Source organism: Centruroides vittatus, unplaced genomic scaffold (genome assembly GCF_030686945.1).
Source record: "Centruroides vittatus isolate TY-2023 unplaced genomic scaffold, ASM3068694v2 contig_754, whole genome shotgun sequence".
Classification (NCBI taxonomy): Eukaryota; Metazoa; Arthropoda; class Arachnida; order Scorpiones; family Buthidae; genus Centruroides; species Centruroides vittatus.
In genome coordinates, this window is record NW_027122490.1 from 421052 (window position 1) to 437047 (window position 15996).

General features: G+C 32.9%; 1 protein-coding gene across 1 annotated transcript in view; it reads left to right on the plus strand.

Moving 5' to 3' along the window:
* The window catches only part of LOC136981429 (ubiquitin-like protein 4A), a 39116-nt gene extending 24094 nt beyond the window's left edge, over positions 1-15022 (plus strand). The window contains exon 4 of the mRNA XM_067277750.1: positions 14587-15022. Coding sequence (XP_067133851.1) covers positions 14587-14670 — 84 coding nt within the window. The 3' untranslated portion in view covers positions 14671-15022. The remainder of the gene's footprint in view (positions 1-14586) is intronic.
* The last annotated feature ends 974 nt before the right edge of the window (positions 15023-15996 follow it).

A 15996-nucleotide genomic window follows, 5' to 3' on the forward strand; every position in this document is an offset into this window, starting at 1 on the left:
ACTTATATTTCAGGAAACACTCACTAAATATACAGGCACAGATCTCACACGACCACGAATACCAAAAATCAATACATCAAAGGAAGTAGGAAAAACACTAAATTATGTAAACACTCACTTACTATCAAACCACATTCATTCAATCTCTACACTCTCAGACATTCATACATTAGTTTAGTTTATTCTGGGGCAGTCACAGTAGTGACATGCCATTGACTGAAAATATAATTGCAGACAGATACACAGAAAACACAATTCTATCACAAGCCTGCCTGGCAGAGAAGAACAATAACACAAATAAATGACATTAGACAGCAATTAAGCAGGCTGACACAATACACTAAAAACAACAAAACATTCAAATTAAAGAAACAACTCAAAAATATTTTCAAGAAAATCAAAACATACACAAAACACAAACATCACAGCACACACATTGCAGAATACATTGATATACTAAAACAAAAACTCATAGCAAAAGCACGTAAACTCAAACGATACAAAACACGTACACTACGAAAACAATAAAATAAATTATTTACAAACAATGAAAAACTCTTTTACAGACAAATTGGTAACAAAACAAACACTGATACACAGCACAGTGACACACCAACAGAAGAACTCACAACTTATTGGTCTTCTGTTTGATCCAGTGCTGTCGCACACAATGTTGATGCAAGCTGGATTAAGGAGGAGAACAAAAACTTGCACAACATGCCAACTATGCCCTGTGCTGAAATAAACATACATGATTTCCAATACACTGTTAACAGAACACACAACTGGAAGACACCTGGTGTAGACAACATTCACAATTTCTGGTACAAAAAGTTTACATCACTGCACCAGAAACTAGCTAAACATCTAACACACATCATCATCAATCCACAAGACATGCCAAAATTTCTTACTCAGGGCATCACCTACATGAAACCTAAAAACAACAATACCACAGACCCCACACAATACAGACCAATTACATGTCTTCCAACACTCTACAAATTATTGACATCCTGTATCGCAAACAAAATATACAAATATTATATATTAATGGTGCGGTTTTTTTTATATTGTTTAAGTATCAATTTCCCTTGAAAAAGTTTTCTTTTTTTCAAAAAAATTAATTGATTTAACTTCACAGTTAGTTTAACCGTAGTTATTTCATCTGTACCGCATTTCATCAGAGACAAAGACTAATGGGTTTTATTCACATCATTCTTTATTTCACTATGCATTTCGGGTGCAATCTTTTCCGTTTATTTTGCGCCCCTCATCAGGTGTTACATTTCTACAATTGGTAGAGAATACATTTGTTACATTGATTATTGTAGTTGGGTTTTATATATATATATACAAGTTATAAAAGATTATTACAGTTTTTTTGGACTAGTCATAAGGAGTTATTACAATTATTATAATTATTACATTATTTAGATTAATTTAACACAAATTATTACAAGAGATTATTTCAAATTGTATTATTGTTAATATTATTCGGTACTAACCTTTTTTTAAGACCATTCTGTTATGAGGTGTTTATGTCACCGTCCCCCGAGGCATTTCTAACTGTCCTTCTTTTAGTTTATTTGTGTTTCTTGAGCCCCTCCCATTTCCTCCCACACTACGTCTATCTCCATGCCGTTGTTTAGATTTATTGTGTTGCTTTTATTGACTATTGCAAAGTGTTCTTTGAATTTTCGTAAGTAGTTGTCCTTCTCTCTGTGGATTATTTTTACACTTTTTTTATCGATTGTGCATCCGAATTTGCTGCAGTGATTGGTCCATGGTGATTGGTTATATTTGAGTCTGATTGCTGCTTCATGTTCTTTAATTCTGGTCTTTAGTTGTCTTCCTGTTTCTCCTATGTATATTACTGGTTTTTTGCATGTACATTTTATTTCATACACCACTCCTGTTTCGTCTAGTTTGTTTTCATTTTTGATTTCATTGATGTTGATGCTGTTTTTAATTTTATTTTTTAGTTTGGCTGCTATTATAATACCATTTTTTCTGAAGACTTTTCTGTATTTTTCATATGTGTCTTTAATATAGGGGAAAGACGTATATGTAATATTCTCATTGTTATTTTTGACGTTGAATCTGTTTTTAATAAATTCAGTTGTCCATTTTTTTAATAATCTGTTTGGGTAATCGTTTAGAATAAAAGTATTTATTAGGTCATTTTTTTGTTTTTCTCTCTCTTTAACTTTAGATGTTCTGTTCCATATTTTAGACAATGCTGTTATAAAGTTATTTCTTTTAATAGTTATGGGGCAATACGATTTATAGTTAAGGATTTTGTCCACATTGCTGCTTTTTTTGTATGGTTTTATGTTGATGATGTTTCCTTCCCTGGTTATAGTTATGTCTAGATAATTTATTACTTTTTTACTTTTAGTTTCACTTTTAAATTTTATTGTATTGCTTAGTGTGTTTGCATAGTTGCATATTATATTTTCATTGGTTATTGCTTTGTCGTATATTATTATTATATCATCTACATATCTAGCCATAAAGGTTATCCCATTTGTGTTTGCTAGTTTTTTATCTATTTCTGTCATGCATATTTCAGCGAGTTTCGGTCCGATTATTGTTCCCATACTAATGCCATTTTTTTGTCTATATATTTTTTCCTCTATATGGTAGTAATTATTGTAAAAACTGTATTTTATTAGTTCTAGTAGCCAGTTATGTATGTCTATCTTGCGTAGGCTTTCCTCAATGAGTTCCCATTTTATTGATGGGTACATAGAGATTATGTCCAGACTTAATAACCTGTATGTTGGTTTCATTTTAACCGTCATTAGTTTTCTTATTAGTTCGTTGGTGTTTTTTATAGAGTAGGTTGAGTATGGGACTATTTTTAGTTTTTTCTTTATGAACAATTCTAGGTTAGATAATATTGTGTTTTTAAAGTCCACTAGTGGTCTGCATATCTCGTCTGGTTTGTGTGTTTTAAGACGGATTTTAAGTTGTGGTTTTCTAATGTCTTTGTAGTTGAGTATTTGTTTTTTTTCCCCCGGTGTTATCTTTTGTTGTTTGTATAGTTTCGTAATTTCTTTTTTCATCCATTTTTCAATTTCATCTTTTGGGTCTTCGGTTAGTTCAACAAAGTCATCTGTTTGGACTATTTCTGATTTTTTCTTTTTTCCCATTCTTTATTAACAATGATAATTTGGTTGGTTTTATCAGCTTTGATTATGTTTAAGTTATTTTTCTTTAAATAATTTTTTAATATTATGCATTTTTTTGAGTAATCTTTTCCTCCTCTATCACTTAGCATTTTTTCACCTAGTTTAGCATCATTAACATAAAACCATACAAAAAAAGCAGCAATGTGGACAAAACCCTTAACTATAAATCGTATTGCCCCATAACTATTAAAAGAAATAACTTTATAACAGCATTGTCTAAAATATGGAACAGAACATCTAAAGTTAAAGAGAGAGAAAAACAAAAAAATGACCTAATAAATTCTTATATTCTAAACGATTACCCAAACAGATTATTAAAAAAATGGACAACTGAATTTATTAAAAACAGATTCAATGTCAAAAATAACAATGAGAATATTACATATACGTCTTTCCCCTATATTAAAGACACACATGAAAAATACAGAAAAGTCTTCAGAAAAAATGGTATTATAATAGCAGCCAAACTAAAAAATAAAATTAAAAACAGCATCAACATCAATGAAATCAAAAATGAAAACAAACTAGACGAAACAGGAGTGGTGTATGAAATAAAATGTACATGCAAAAAACCAGTAATATACATAGGAGAAACAGGAAGACAACTAAAGACCAGAATTAAAGAACATGAAGCAGCAATCAGGCTCAAATATAACCAATCACCATGGACCAATCACTGCAGCAAATTCGGATGCACAATCGATAAAAAAAGTGTAAAAATAATCCACAGAGAGAAGGACAACTACTTACGAAAATTCAAAGAACACTTTGCAATAGTCAATAAAAGCAACACAATAAATCTAAACAACGGCATGGAGATAGACGTAGTGTGGGAGGAAATGGGAGGGGCTCAAGAAACACAAATAAACTAAAAGAAGGACAGTTAGAAATGCCTCGGGGGACGGTGACATAAACACCTCATAACAGAATGGTCTTAAAAAAAAGGTTAGTACCGAATAATATTAACAATAATACAATTTGAAATAATCTCTTGTAATAATTTGTGTTAAATTAATCTAAATAATGTAATAATTATAATAATTGTAATAACTCCTTATGACTAGTCCAAAAAAACTGTAATAATCTTTTATAACTTGTGTATATATATATATAAAAACCCAACTACAATAATCAATGTAACAAATGTATTCTCTACCAATTGTAGAAATGTAACACCTGATGAGGGGCGCAAAATAAACGGAAAAGATTGCACCCGAAATGCATAGTGAAATAAAGAATGATGTGAATAAAACCCATTAGTCTTTGTCTCTGATGAAATGTGGTACAGATGAAATAACTACGGTTAAACTAACTGTGAAGTTAAATCAATTAATTTTTTTGAAAAAAAGAAAACTTTTTCAAGGGAAATTGATACTTCAACAAAATATACAAACATGTTGAAGAACACCACATTCTCACAGAACAACAAAAAGGTTGCTGTAGAAATCACAGGGGATGCAAAGAACAGTTACTCATAGATTCAGTCATTCTACGGCAAGCACACAAACAACACAGAAACATACACATGGCATATATAGACTACAGAAAAGCATTCAACAGTGTTCCACACAGTTGGCTACTACATATTCTACACATGTACAAAATACATCCATCATTGCATTCTTCCAAAACACTATGCAGCAATGGAGAACACTACATCTTACACTTCCATACAAACAAACCAAATATTTATTAAGCAAGGAATTTTTCAAGGAAATTACTTGAGTCTTCTCTGGTTCTGTCTATCCTTGAACCCATTCTCCAACATGTTAAACAACACACAATATGGCTACAATATCAGACATGAAAAAACAACACAGTTTGTACTGTCACATCTCATGTACATGGACAACATAAAACTTTATGCATCCACACAAACAACTTCATCAACTCCTACAAATCACACATTCATACACCAAGGACATACAAATGGAGTTTGGCCTAGACAAATGCAGAACACTTCATGTAGAAAAAGGAATCCTGAAGAAAGAAGATTTTGCACTTGGAAATGGAGACGTTATTGAATCCATGGAAGAGGGTGAGTTCTACAAGTATTTAGGATTCCAACAGGCCAAACAAACAGAACATACACAAATATAAGCAAAGATTAATTAAAGAATACCAAAGTAGGTTAAATGCTATTCTCAGAACACAGTTAAAACAATAACATACATATGTCATCCCAGTACTCACATATTCTTTTGGAGTTATACATTGGACTCACACAGATCTTGAGGAACTCCAAAGATAAACAGGAACAACACTTACTAAGCATAAACATCATAATCCTAAATCTGCCACAGAAAGATTAACCCTTCCACGTAAAGATGGCGGATGTGGCCTGATTGACATGGTTAACCTTCACTACAAACAAATACAGACACTGCAAGAGTTTTACAACAAAAAACAAGAAACGTCAGTTACATAAAGCAGTAACTCTAGCAGACTCAAATAACACACCATTAAACTTACACTCACATCATATGGACACGACACAACATATAAAAAGCATAAACACCATTAAGCAATTGTGGGCTTGAAAGGCACTTCATGACAGGCAACCTTATGACCTGGCCCAAGATTTTGTTGACAAAACTGTCAATCAGCTGGTTAGCTCAGGGATGCCTCTTTGGGAAGATGGAAGGATTCGTGATTGCCTACAGGATCAGGTCATAAATACTAAAAACTACAGAAAACACATATTCAAAGATACAACACTCATGAATGACACATGCAGAAAATGTCATATCATGCCAGAAACTATACAACACATCATTTCTGGTTGCAAGCTCTTGGCACAGATTGATTACATAGACATAATCAAGTAGCAAATATAATACACCAAGAGCTTGCAAAGAAACACAAATTATTAGACATCCATGAACCATATTACAAATACATCCCACAGACAGTATTGAAAAACAACATGCACAAAATGTACTACGACAGAGCTGTAATCACAGATAAAACAATTTACCACAACAGATCTGACATCACACTCATTGACAAACACAATAAAATCACATACATTATAGACATATCCATTCCAAACACTCACAATATACAAAAAATGCACTGAAAAAATCAGCAAGTACACAGAACTCAAGGCATCTGTAGAAGATGGATAGGGTGTTTATTGTACCTGTCATTCTCTCCTCTATAGGTGTGATACCCGATTCAGATTTTTTATTAAAACATACAAAGTACATAGCCCGATGTCGGAAAGCACAATCAAGCCAGTAATACTGTACAGATAATATTGAATACATTTGATATAATTACAACATGGTTAGATAATGCAATTGAATATATCGCGCATGTTCAAAATAGACATGAAGTCTGACGAGGAGCCAGCAAGAAGAAACAATTCAACAGAAGAGGTAAACAGAACAGACCCTGCACAGAATGTGTAATGTGATACCACACACACTACACAAATGCCTGGGAACATTATAATTGAATAGAAATATATACATCACACTACAAAAGGCCACTATATTGAATACTTGCGATATTGTTAAGAAATTCCTCAATACAGACACTGACACTTATTTAATTTAATTTTAGTTTTGTTTTGGTTGCTATGCTTTGACTCTGGTCCAGCATAGTACAGTCACCGGTGTCAACTGAGTATAACCCACTAAACTCAACATAATAATAAGTGCAGAGCCCAAACAGTTAGGAGTTGAAAGTTGAAATTTTACAAACATGGTATGTCTTGAGAATGTACACTAAGAAGGAATTTTTCAAAATTCTCCTCTGCAGGGGAGAGGGCGAGGATTAAAGCCCGTTTGAATTTATATTTATGAATGATTCTGGAAGATCCAGAATTTTTCGAATTAAGTAAACCTGAAGAAGAATCCAGAAGGGGGTTATGAAAACATTTGTTATTCATCACTTAGTCATACTGTGCACTGGTTATTGGTTGCTGTGAATTTTAATTATTATTGTCCCGGGGTGGTAAGCAGATAAGTAAAAATTTTCTAGTCAGTCTCAGGAAGAGGGGGGACCTAATTCTTGCATCCAGTGAAAACATGTATGATCAGCTATAATCTAATAATCTTAATCTTTGCTATCATTACTTTTGCCCAAGCAATGCCGGGCTCATCTGCTAGTATATACAGTAGAGCATCGTTTATCCGAATCAATTGGGGACTGGGGTTGTTTAGATAACCAATTATGTATGAAAAAATATATTAACTTATCCCATGTTGAAATTTTTCTTTGTTGCGTGTTGCTTTGCATTGAATTTTCATCGATGTTAAGCCTAACATAAATTTTTTAAAATAATAATTGTGGCTATTGTATCATTAAAAATTGTTTCTTTATTTTGTACAAACAAAATAAATATATTGAAAAATATAAAAACAAAAAAAATTATACTTTAGAAGTTAATCTAGTCACAAATTTTTAATGGCATCACTGTTCTTTTTAATATCCAATATTGTGGCAATTCCAACTCCATAGTTCCAAGCTAAGCTTGATCCACTAGCACCACACTTCAACTGATCTATTATTTTAAGTTTATTGGAAACACTGAGTACAACGCATTTACGTTTAATCACCATTGCGAACGGTACAACAACTACAGCACAATCTGGACTATGAACCCAAAGTTCTCCCTATTCTCTCTTAGGTGTGCTTTAAGGAAGTCTAAATCAATTAGGATTTTTTGGATCTCACCTTGGATCTCACGGCATCTCATTGGAGTGACATGATTGAGAAGATACAAGGTGAGATCCAAAAAATCCTAATTGATTTAGACTTCCTTAAAGCACACCTAAGAGAGAATAGACCTTTAAGAACACTCTCTCTCCTAAATCCATTGCAGAAGCAATCCCTACAATCAACTAAATAAAGATGGAAATAAAGCCAAGTGTTTAATTAAAACTCAACTTTGGGTTCATAGTCCAACAATCAACAAAACACGGTTTCAAAGAAGATACAGCACAATCTGTTACAAGTATAAAATTCACAGAACCAAAATTAATGTCCCCAATGGAAATGGATTTCGATTCAGCACAACACAGGTCCCGACATACAGTCCTCAGAAAAACACCACATAAAAGTGCCAGTGCTGCCAGCTAAAACACACACCAACAAAAAAAATATTGGAATAGCCCAAGATATAGCCAAAGATTGCAGTGCCACAGCACTAGCGGAAATTTAAATTTGCCAACTGGAATACTTTCGGTTAACTGATGTTTCAGTTGATCAGCTTTTGGATAAATGATGATCTACTGTATGTATGTATGTATGTATATATATATATATGGGAGGACCCAAAAATAACGGGGAAAATTCAGAAAAAATCATGTATTTATTTTAACAACTTTATATTTTAATCTTTTTCAAAATACTCTCCATTAGCCTCAACATACGTCCAAACATTTTTTCCATTGTTCAAAACACGTAGAAAATTCCTGTTCTGAAATTCCTCTAAGCACCTCTTCATTTTTGTTTTCTATCTTTTCTACTGTCTGAAATCACTTCCCTTGAGTTCCCTCTTCATTCTGGGGAACAAGAATAATCACAAGGTGCAAGATAAGGTGAATAGAGAGTGGGGGAGGAGGGTCATGCTGTTTCTTGTCAAAAACTGCTGCACGTAGAGTGCCATGTGAGTTGGTGCATTATCGTGATGGAAAAACCAATCTCCCATTTGCCACAATTACCTTCTTTTCTTTCTCACAGCATCAAAGTCTTTTGAGAATTTCCAGGTAGCAATGTTGATTGACTGTCTGGACAGTCAGAATGAACAATTCCTTTCAAATCAAAAAAAAAAAAAAACAGATTAACATGGTTTTCACATTCAATTTCACTTGTCTAGCTTTTTTGGGGTGAGGAGATCCTAATGTTTTCCACTGGGTGGATTGATATTTCATTTCCAGATTGTAACCATAGCACCATGATTCATCACCAGTTATCACTTTAGAAAACAAGTCTGGATCATTTTCCAAATGTTCTTTCAAAATCTGACAAGCTGCTAAGAGATTGCCTTTCTGATTGTAGTCAACAAGTACAGAACAAACTTTACAGAAACTCTTCTCATGCTGAGTTCTTGTGACAAATTTCACTGAATCACACTCCATGAAATCCCAGATAAATAAACGAGTTCATCAATGGTTCAACAGAGATCTTCGTTAATGAGATTGCAAATTTTCTCAACATTTTCATCAGTTCAAACATTGGATGCCCAGACCTGGTTGATGTTAGAGAGACATTTCTCATTTTTGAAAGTGGAAAACCACTCGTAAACCCTTGCCTTACTCATGGCATCTTGTTTGTAAGCATGTTGAATCATTTCAATTCTTTTCGATCCTCTTTTTCCTAACAGGAAACAAAATTTCACAAGAGCATGTTTCTCATAAAATCTGTCATTGTGTTTTCAATGAAAATGAAAAACAGCTCTTACAAAAAAAATCACTATGGGCCAACAAATCTTGACAGACAAACGCCACTTTGTATACCGATTCCAGAGGATTCTGTCTACTGACATCTATCAGTGGATACATGTACTAAGAACCTCCCACCCTCTATAAAATCATTCCTGTTATTTTTGGGTTCCCCATATACATATTAATTAAATAACTAGTTAAAATTAAATATTAGTTTATATAAATGTTTGAGACAAAGTGATTAATCAGGCATTATGAATAATGACCAAAAAGGGTGTACAGTGTGATAAATATTGATTAATTTATCAAATTGACCAGTCATTATGAATACTGCTATCATCTAGTCAAGAAAAGTGATGATAATACGTTGAGGAGTGATCATTGATCATCCAACATATGCTAGCCAATTGGCACTCTGAGTTGCCGATTGTATCAAGTTGAGTGCGTATCACGTTTAGTACCGAATTTTAATTGTGTGACATTAATTAATTTGATTTAAAAAAACTACACTTATTTCATTTAGAAATATTTATTTTTTTGTGAGTTATTTCAAAGTACGCACTCCTCTTCCCAAAGTGAACTCCGGTCTGAAATGAAATGCATAGAAGCCATAGTCGAACGACATGGTTACCACGGGCTTATTAAGAAGCTGTATAACAATATGCAACATCAGGAAGCAGACTATAACGTACTTCCCTATGTTACTCTGAGTAACAACATCCCTGTCACATATAACCCGGTTCTCAAATCCTTGTACAAGGAGATCGCCAGAAAAAAGAATATCTGTATTATTTTTAGAAGATGCAATACAATTTTTGAATTGTTAAGGAACGGAAAAGATACAGCAGACCGAAATAAGCTTCCCGGCATCTACACCATTTCCGTTATGGATCACAGGTGTAACAGAAGCATGATATACATGGGATCCACCAAACACCACCTCAAAACGCGTATCAAAGAGCACATAGCTGATATTAACCATGGAAGAAACAACACTGCTCTAGCCGTTTACTTGTCAGACTCTGACATTGAACCCATTTTCTCCCAGGCAAAGGTCATTCTCACCACCCACCGCACTAACCACCTCAGATGGCTGGAGGCAATCTACATATGTCTTAATGCTATTAATGAAGGTAATTGCATTAACTACAAGGACGAGATAACTCTATCAACGGCACGGCAGGCCCTACTAGATAAAATGATAAATTAGAGCACGGCAAGCGTAGCATGCAAGTCCAGATTGACATCATTGGGACGGGACAACGTTCCGGATCATATTTCTTCACAACTTGGAATTGAAGCGCATTCCGTTAGGGGATTGTTACCTGAAGAAGAACCATTAAGGTTTGAAAATGTTTGTAACTAATTGGTTTAGAGTGATGATACACACACCGGTAAAAGGCTTTTAGATACGTGAAACTGTAAAGAACATGTAATCTTTTAAAACTAAATACTATTAACTACCGTATATCTCGGTGGATAAGACGATAGTTGAACCATAAAAAATGGCCCCAAAAATCCGGGTCGTCTTATAGGACAGATACAGAAAAATTAGATTGAAATTTATATAAATTAAAACCATTATAAAAAGACAGACAAACCATAATTATTTACTAGAAGAGAGTGGGGTATGTGCACAAAATAGAATAGCCCATACAATGTTTTTGTGAATAGTCGTGGTCATTACTCAAATGCCCGAATTAGTGCAAATGTTTGCAAAAATCGCCAGATGCAAGAAAATAAAATTTGTTCATTTGAAAAATTACAAATAGGACATAATTCCATATACACTATACAGTATTATTATTCAGATAATGATTGCTGACCTAAACTAAATTCATAGGTTGTTGATAGTTTGGGGTTGTCTTATAGGACAGATATATGTTAAAACTATAAAACTTCGACAAAAATTTATACATTGTCTTATCTGAAGGTCATCTTATCTGCCAAGATATACAGTATATTAATTAAATGGTAAAATTTTACCTATGTGCACCATCATGGCGGCAGTCGCAACTGTTTGTGCTCCTGACAGATTCTTCCCAGAGGGAGGCCACCGATTGTTTAACATCACTAGATATTGATACATACTAGTTATTGATACGTGTGTTCAAGAACTACCGTGAATAAATAACTAGTGATGTTAAACAATCAGTGGCCTGCCAGCAGCTCCCTTCCAGGAAGAATCTGTCGAGAGCACAAACAGTAATGATCGTCGCAAAATTCAGTACTAAACGCAATACAATTGGCAATTTGTATTGTGTTTAGTACTGAATTGGAGTGCCGATTGGCTAGCGTATGTTGGATTATCACTCCTCAAAGTATTATCATCAGTTTGCCCAACTAGATGATAGCAGTATTCATAATGATTGGTTAATTTGATAAATTATTGAAATTTATTACAATGACCGATTTTATTGGTCATTATGAATAATGCTCGTATTAATTACTTTGTCCATAACACACACAAATTTAATTTAATTTCATATTTATTGATTTAAATTATTTCTTACAATGGAGGAACAATTTAGTTACATAATGTTATTTAATATACATAGTAATAAATTATCACAAAAATTCTAAAGATTTAGAGAGGAGGAGAAAATCTTAAATAAAGTAATTTTTGACATCTTCATTTTTCAAGTGATTATACTTGAAATCTTCTCCTAGTACAAAACATTTTAGTTGATATATCACTTGACAAGATCCAAGCAAGTGTATTAAGAGATTCTGTTCCTCTTTGCTACTACACTAACTACAAAACTTTTCTCTTGATATATTTATCTAGTAGCCCTTTAATATAATCCGAAATTTATTCAGTCTAAGTTGCATAATGAGGCTTTTCATGGAAAACTTAGTCTCACAGTTTAAGTAGTTTTTTGTACACCAACCCAGACATATTTCAAACAAGTTAACTCGTTTAGCTGAAGTAGACAATATAGCCTGATTCCACAGTTGGTCTGACTTAGTTTGAATTATAGCATTTAAATGAGTTCTCAACAATGAAGCTGATTGAGTTGAAAACAAAAAAGAGTAACCCAAGCTATCAAAATTATTCCAAACTGAAGCATGCCAACTTTTCTTATCAGGTTTGACTGCTGTTAACAAAACATAAGTAATTCGGCACAAGTCGTATGAGAGTAACTCCATAACTTTTGACCAAAACAGAAGAATAGCCTTGACAAATTTCAATTCCAATGGAGGTCTTCCCAATTCAAGATGAATTGCAGAGCTTGAAGCTGAACGTTTTATTTTAAAAAGTCTCTTAAAATATTTCATCTGTACTTTTTCTAGTTTAGACAGAAACTCCAGTCCCCAGACCAGAAATAAATAAGTCATCTTAGAACCAATAAAAGCATCAAAAAGTTTAAAGATACTACTTATAGAACTTATTCTCATTTGTTTTTGTAGAGTAAACATATAGCCTGTCGTATTCTATATATCTTTGGCTATTAAATCAAAATGATGATGCACCTGAAGAAGAAAAATGTATTTCTAGGTTCTTAAAATATGACACAAAACTAATTTCAGTATTATTCACAAATATCTTATCAGATTTAAGTAGTCTGCCTCCATATAACATATATAACTAATAAAGTATTTATTATAAAGAAAAAGAACATTAGGAAGTAACACAAAAAACCAAAATTTCCTATTATTTCTATATGGAACATACTACATGCTCTTAAACATTAGAAGTGAATCACAGAATCAGCTTATTTTTGAAGATTAAACCTCTTGCTTGATTCTGTGTTTCACTTTTAATGTAGTTATGCTATATAGAGAGTGGTTCAAAATAAAGTTAACATTAATAGGTAAGATTTGACTGTGTTTGCATATATTTGTAATCCAAATAAATATTAAAACTAATGGAAAATATTTTTTTTGTTGTAAACACTCGTGAATGTTCCAAAAATATATGCAATAACTTTGCCGAAAATTTAATCTCAGCCATTTCAGTCAATAACAAGGAATTTTCCCACTTACATAAAAGGAAGTGTTCAAAGTCATCTATAAAAATTTGCTATAAAAAGAAATACAGGGTGTCCCAAAAGTTTCCATACATACAAAGGGGAAATGTATTCACAAAATATTAAAATGTCATCATTAAGATTTGTCAGTGGATTGACAAAGTAAGGCAATAGAAGACACGAGTGATTTGCCAATGGGGTAACTTCTAGCAGGCCTTCCTATGTGGAAACTGAATTTTAGGTATTAGATACATGAAGAAAACCTAGAACATTGCACAGTGGTCAGCCTATTAGTCAGCCATGAACCAGTGACCAACTACCAGTGTTCAGTGGTTTTATTTATTCGGCCACTGGTGGGCTTGATTTATGTCAATATATGGAGACTTTTGGAACACCCTGTATTTTCCAATAATGATAACATATTATTATGATGATGCAAATGTCACACTCAGCTGACACTGGTTCAAGTGCTATGCCAGACTAAAGTCAAGGCACAGCTACCCAAACAAGTGTAACATTAAGCTGTGTTATTGGTGTATGTGTCAACGCAGTGATTCTCAACCACTGTGCTGCAAGATTTTGAAGTGTGCCGCCACTGCAAACTCTGCTGTCTAGATACATAGGCGATGTCAGACAAGTGGTTTAATCAGTTCTACCTACCTAGATCGTGTTTGGAAATTGTAACCGGTGTTACCGGTAACTACCGGTAGTTAGCAAGACGTTTAAAAAAGGTGACCTAAATAACCGTGTTTAAAAATCACTGTTATGACGTCACCAGTTGTCCTGCGGTACTTACCAAACTAACTGTGTGCTGCCAAATTTTAAAATTATTAATGAGTTTTGTTTATTATTTCAGGTTTTAGAACTTGTAACTAAAAATCTTATAATAAATTTTGATGTTATTCTACATCCAGATACAGATGTTTTTAAAGTTATTTTGCCTAAATTATTACTTGATAAAATAAGCTAAATATAATAATTTAGTTTGTGAGGTTAAAAATTAATTTATATTTTTCTTTACAGAATTTTTATGCTAGCTTTTCCAAATTAAGCCTGGATGATATTGAAAGATTGGCTACCAGCAACTTAGAAGCTGAATTTACCTAACTTTTAGTTATTTGGAATTCCAGTCAACAGAATTAAGAAAGACTAAATTTAGTTCTATCAGTTAAAAGTTTCTAAATGCTATTATCAAAATTTCCATTACTATCAAGTCATCATATTGGGAAACTTAAATCATATTGTACTATTTCATTACTTCTTTTTAATTTTATAAACATTGTCCTTACTGTTATTATGTATGTTTAAAATTTCATTACTTAAAAACATGAGGATGTAAATTAAATAAATGGTAATTCAATTTAAAATAGTGATGTCTAAAAATTGTTTGGAATGTTGTATTATAAATATTTTTCTTATCAAGTGAATAAATAAACTGATTTAATTGAATTAGTAATAATTTATTAGATTATTTATTTTATTTCTTAACTTGCATAACATTAATTGGATATAAAATATATTCTCTACAGCTGAAACTTAAATACACAAACAAATATTGCACTGACCTTTAACACATTTCCTACACCTTGGTATAATAATAAGCGTATTGTGTGCATATTCCACAATATTTTAGAACTTATAAATGTTGTCGTATGTACAGTACGTTCTTAAAACATATCTCCCTGTAACAAAGCACTTTCCGTGTGTTGGAAATCATTTTATCATCCTTACCGTTTATACATCTTCCCCATTGTAGGCTTTTATGTAGGTCTATTTCCCATGCCTCAGTGTTCTCAGCTTATCTGAGTTTAGTATATTTTTAATTAATCTGTCCTCTTCCTTAGTACCAACACTTCGGGCTCAATCACATACTGTGCTGGAGAAGGTGTTGTCTTACTCTTTGAAATGTTGTATTTATGTTTGGCCAATCTTTGCATCCAAGCCATGTTGCTAGATCCTGTATATACAAGGCTATTGTTAAATCTACCAATGTTCAGTGGTATAGAGTAGACTCTTGGCGGTCTGTTAATATCATAATTATCTTTTGTATTCATGAGGGGAGTGAATGTCGTAGGACTGCGTTTGAAAGCAACCAAGCACTTGGTATAACCTGCTATTTGTTTATATGTAGCAATCAGGCTAGGATGGAAATCTAGGCTTACTACATTTTGCCTGCTATTTGTGTCTTGTGTTACCTGATTTCTATTGCTTGTAAGTCATATATTGTTTGGTCAGTCTGTTATATGGACCATTTATTTTGAAAGTGGTATAAGACCATTTTTTTTATTCTTTCAAAATATTTAGGTTTGCATTTTAGTTGATTAAAAAATGTAAAGTGTACTAAGTTTAGCAATGTTTCTATAATTAAGAAATATGTAAGTTGATTGCATAAAGACTTATATGTGAATTTAACTAAACCAATATATGGTTTAG